This window comes from Neoarius graeffei, chromosome 28, assembly GCF_027579695.1.
Source record: "Neoarius graeffei isolate fNeoGra1 chromosome 28, fNeoGra1.pri, whole genome shotgun sequence".
NCBI lineage: Eukaryota > Metazoa > Chordata > Actinopteri > Siluriformes > Ariidae > Neoarius > Neoarius graeffei.
Genome location: NC_083596.1, coordinates 32328714 through 32334265, shown reverse-complemented (window position 1 = coordinate 32334265; position 5552 = coordinate 32328714). Strand labels below are relative to the sequence as shown.

The window sequence follows — 5552 nt, the reverse complement described above, 5'->3', positions numbered from 1 at the left end:
GTCAGTGTCTTGGCTTTCACATGCAAAGTGCTTGCAACAACAAAAAGTTCATCTGCACCAAAGCAGACTGCCAATCCGATGAGCCTCACCACTACCTACTCTGTCCCCGAGTCATGCCTCTGGAAAGTGCCAAGAGGAGGACAAATAGCAAAGGCCTCGGTCTCACTAGTCGGCAAGAAGAACTCCTGGCAAAGGTCACTCCTGAATTGAGGCAGGAATTCAGAAACGCCTTTTCAAATAAGACCTCTGCCATAACCTGTGCTGCTGGAAATGGACCAGTGGAGTATCCGGTAGTGATGATGCTGCTGGAGGTCACAACCAACTCAGGCCAGCTCATAGGCACCTTGATAGATCTCGCCTCCGACACAAATTACATCACCCAGCTCAGCGGCTCGGACTGAATGGTGAGAGCATTCGACTGATAGTTCATAGTGTCGGAGGAATGACCAAGAAGGTCAGAACAAAGAGGTATACCCTCCGCCTGAGAGTGAGGACCACCAAGGGAACGGTGGTGGAACACAAGCTGCTTTGCTACGGGCTGGAAAGCATCGCTGAGGTCAGCCACCCAGTCACCCCTCAACAACTCCAGAAAATATTTCCTGATGTTGCTATGGCAGAGCTGGCCTGCCTTGAGACCATTGACCTCCTCATAAGTCATAGAGAAGGCCGTCTGGTTCCACAACCATTCAAGAGGGAGGGTGATCTCGTCCTCTGGGATGGCCCGCTAGGCAAAACGGTTGGTGGTACCCACCCTGACCTCTTCGAGTCTGTTGACCTGACGCTACACCAGTCTGAAACCCACTTTGCTCGAACCATGAGGACCTTCTCAAGGCTTTACAGAGAGGTCCGTGTAAGCATAAAAAGCCCGGATGAGGACTCAACACGGACCATAACTTTCAGTAACACCAGTGCCACAAATAAAGAAATTTTTGAATGGTTCAAGTGGGACAGTATTGGGGCAGCATGCAACCCAAAATGTGGGGGCTGCAATTGTGGCAAATGTTCCCCGGGTGGCCAAGAGATGACCCTTGGAGAAGAAAGGGACTTGGAAAAAATAAAAGCCTGTCTCTCGTATGTCCTGGCAGACAAACACAGTGATTCTCCACACTGGGATGCTGCTTACCTGTGGAAGGCCAGCCCGGCAATTCTGCCAAACAACCGCCAAGCAGTTGAAGCAACCTTCCAGAACACTGAGGCGCGGCTGGCAAAAGAACCTTTGTGGAAAGCAGCTTATGGAGAGCAGATTCATGACATGGTGGCAAGAGGAGCAGCCATTAAGCTCACCAGGAAGCAGATGGAAGACTGGAATGGGCCTGTGTGGTATATCAGCCACCTGGTCGCACCCAATCCTCACTCCAGCTCCATGCCAGTAAGAATAGTCTGGAACAGCAGCCAGGAGTTCAAAGGGATGAGTCTAAACAACCTGCTCTATAAAGGCCCTGATGTTCTCAACCCTATCCGAGGAGTCCTCCTGAAATTCAGGAGCGGGTTGTATGCAGCCCTCGGCGATGTCAAGAAAATGTATAATTCGGTGTGGCTTAAGGACAAGGAAGTACACCTCCACCGATTCCTCTGGAGGGATGACCCCAAGGAGGAAATCAGTGAGTTTGCTGTTGTTAGGGTCAACATTGGCGACAAACCTGCTGGGTGCATTGCTCAGGTCGCCATGAGGGAAACTGCTAACCTGCCCCAATTCACATCCATGATCGCAGAACGCCGGATTCTGACAGAGGACTGCTATGTTGATGACATATTAACCTCCCATGATGACCTCCATGCTTTAATTAGGATGACCAGAGGAGTCGAAACTATCTTAAAGGCAGGAGGTTTCTTGCTCAAACCCTGGGTCCTGACCGGTCAAAGTGGGAGGCGTGAGGAACTTGACAGTGCCAGTAATGACAGGTCAACAGAGCCCAAGACCCTGATACTCCCAAATCAGATGCAGGGACGAAAATTGGTTAAGAAAATCCTTAACAATTGTGTCACCTGCGCAAAGCAGAAAGCTAAATTGTGCCGCCAAGTAATGAGTGATCTGCCTCCAGAACCCACCCAGAGAGCCAGCCCCTTTGAGTTCACTACCCTTGACCTGTTTGGCCCCTTTGAAGTGAAGGACACTTGTTCTTTCTGTGGCGTTTCCTCTGCGTTCAGCCATGGGGAAGTCGTTTGCTAATTTTATGTGCAAGAAGGATTTTCACCCAGCGTCAAAATCCAACATAAAGAAGGTATGGATGGCAGAACAGAAAATAACCTTCAAGAAGAAGAAGCAGGAGGAGCTGATGCAGACTTATGTGAAGGAGCAGGAGGCCTACAACAACAGACTGCTGATGTGTGATGACAGGGTGAAAAACGGCCTGAATTGTATGTATGAAGCTCCTCCTGGTGTATCAAAAGAGGAAACCAAAGAGGAAGGAGAATCTGAATACAAGTTTGAGTGGCAGAAGGTTGCTCCTCGTGAAAAGTACGCTAAAGATGATCCTGAAGTAGAGTTCCTTAAATCTTTAACCATGAAGCAAAAACAGAAGAAAAAGATGACTGCGAGTTCCTCTAGCAGCACCTCAGACAGTAGTAGCAGCTCGGAGTCTGAATCTGAAAGGCCCAAAGCTAGAAAAGTGAAGAAGGGCAGAAAGAATAGGAGGAGGGACTCATCCAGTGAGAGCAGTTCTGATAGTAAGAATGAAGGAAGGTCGAGAGGAAAAAACAAGGAGCCTTGCAATAGAAATCATGGTCAGAGTCCTGATTCTAAGCACAGCCGAGACAAACATGCACGTGCACAGTCAAATGAGCAGGACAGACTACAGGAAAGAAGTCGGATGCATAGAAAAGAAAGTCTGCCAAATGAGAGCAAAGAGATGGAATGGAGGAATAAGAACAAAGAGCGAAGAGAGCGTGAAAGAGAGAAGGGTGAAGATCGAACCAGCAGTCATCAGGAGGGATATAAGAAGGCTGGTGGTCCTTCTTCCAGTGGAAGACAAAAATCCTCCTCTGGTGACCACTTGATCCATTTTCCTTGGGTCAAGTCGTCATTGTCAAAACTGGCTGGTGGTGCATGCCAAACGCTGCCACCATGCCCAGTAGGGTGCCGTTCTGCCTCCTCTCGCCTCTGACCCCACACCAGCACTCAAGATCTGTGAAGAGGATGTTTGTCAGCTTTATCGCAGACAGAAGACCAGGAAGGCACCTGGCCCAGATGGTGTCTCACCCTCCTGTCTGAAGGTCTGTGCTGATCAGCTGGCCCCCATCTTCACCCAGATCTTCAATAGATCCCTGGAGCTGTGTGAAGTCCCCTCATGCTTCAAACGCTCCACAATAATCCCGGTTCCCAAGAAATCCACCATCACAGGACTGAATGACTACAGGCCTGTAGCCCTCACATCTGTAGTCATGAAGTCCTTCGAGAGACTGGTGTTGTCACACCTGAAGGACATCACAGACCCCCTGCTGGACCCCCTGCAGTTTGCCTACTGGGCAAACAGGTCAGCGGATGATGCAATCAATATGGGACTGCACTACATCCTGCAACACCTTGACTCTGCAAGGACGTCTGCCAGGATCCTGTTTATGGACTTCAGTTTGGCGTTCAACACCATCGTTCCAGACATCCTCCACACCAAGCTCACCCAGCTCACTGTGCCCTCCTCCACCTGTCAGTGGATTATAAACTTCCTGACTGACAGGAAGCAGCAGGTGAGGATGGGGAGCATCACATCCAGCACCCAGACTATCAGCACTGGTGCCCCCCAGGGGTGTGTGCTCTCCCCACTGCTATTCTCCCTTTACACCAACGACTGCACCTCAAGAGACCTGTCTGTTAAACTCCTGAAATTTGCAGATGACACAACGGTCATCGGCCTCATCCGAGATGAGTCTGCATACAGACGGGAGGTCTGTTGGTGCGGTCAGAACAATCTGGAACTGAACATGCTCAAAACTGTGGAGATGACAGTGGACTTTAGGAGGAGCCTCCCCACCCTGCCACCCATCACCAACAACACTGTGACTGCTGTTGAAACCTTTAGGTTTCTGGGCTCCACAATCTCCTGGGACCTGAAGGGGGAAACCAACACAGTCACCATCATCAAAAAGGCTCAGCAGAGGTTGTACTTTCTGCGCCAGCTCAGGAAGCTCAACCTGTCTAAGGAGCTGCTGACACAATTTTACTCTGCCATCATTCAGTCTGTTCTCTGCTCTTCCATCACTGTTTGGTTTGGATCGGTCACCAAGCAGGACAAGAACAGACTGCAACGGACAATAAGGTCTGCAGAGAAATTATTGGTGTCAGCCTGCCCTCCATCCAAGACCTGTACCTGTCCAGAGTCAGGAAACGGGCAGGTAACATCTCTGCAGACCCATCACACCCTGGTCACAAATTGTTTAAACTTCTCCCCTCTGGGAGACGCTACAGATCACTGTACGCAAAAACAATCAGAAACAAGAATAGTTTTTTTCTCCTCAGGCTGTCTCTGTGATGAACAGCTAAAACCAGACTCAAATATCAGTAACATCAGCTGTGAAATATCTGCACACTCATACTGTCATTCCGTGCACACTGTATATTTATATTTACTAAGTCATCCTTGCACTATGCACCGTTTTGCACCAAAAGATTCCACATGTACATAGCTTTTTTATTTGTTTTTTGTCTATGCTTTTTTTATCATCTGTTTGTACTAAGAGAGCTAAGTGAAACCAGAGTCAAATTCCTCATGTGTGTTCACATACCTGGCAATAAAAGTGATTTTGATTCACTGGAACCATTTCTGATGCAGACATGGGGTGTGGCCGAGCAGTGACAATAGGAGAGACATCAACTGGAACATTCACAACACTGCCCTTGATGGACAACTGACCGTCTTGTGGAAGTTCCCTTATGCCACTTTTCCACTACCAACGCGGCTGAGTTGGGCTGAGCCGTGCCGTGCTGAGTTGGGCTGAGTCGAGCTGAGCGGGGCTGTTGGAGTTGCATTTCGACTACAACCGCGCTGAACCGTGCTGGCTGGAAGTGGGTGGACACATTGGGTGGAGTTAGCGAAAGTGGGTGGACATCATGTGATGTCGTTAAGCAGCGCAAACAGTGACATCAGTAAGCTTTTAAGCGGTAGTCTCATGACCCGAATAGTAAACAATAAACATGGAGGACATGGAGTCGTTAGTGTTGCTGGTCTTGGTTCTGTGGCTTGTTGTCACCGACAACGCCAACAGATACTGGCAAGAGCGTATAGATGAGGCGAGGCGCATAAGGCTCCAGAAATTCTCGTAATTCGTAATTCTTCTTCTTCCAGGTTTACGGTGTTTACAGATCCCAGCGTGCTCGCGGGGCGTGTGTGGGCATGTGAGGACACTCCTCCTCACCAATCAGTGCACAGGGGAGTGTCTGCTCATGCCCCCAGCCTCACTCGGCTCGCTTTGGCTCGCTTCAGCCCCACTCCAAAACGGTGCGAATTTTAGGGGCTAAGCAGGGCTGAAGCGAGCCGAGTTGTGCTGTTCTTTGGTAGTCGAAACGCGAGCCGTGTCGGGCTGAAGTGAGCTGAAGCGAGCTGAAGTGAGCTGAAAAA

The 5552-nt window shown here is 49.6% G+C and overlaps 1 protein-coding gene across 1 annotated transcript; it reads left to right on the top strand.

Annotated features, from left to right (window-relative positions):
* Window positions 1-2121: 2121 nt before the first annotated feature.
* Window positions 2122-3104, top strand: LOC132875672 (corepressor interacting with RBPJ 1-like). The gene has a single exon (XM_060912622.1). It carries the CDS (start codon window positions 2151-2153, stop codon window positions 3102-3104), a length of 954 nt encoding a protein of 317 aa, XP_060768605.1. The 5' UTR covers window positions 2122-2150.
* Window positions 3105-5552: the final 2448 nt, after the last annotated feature.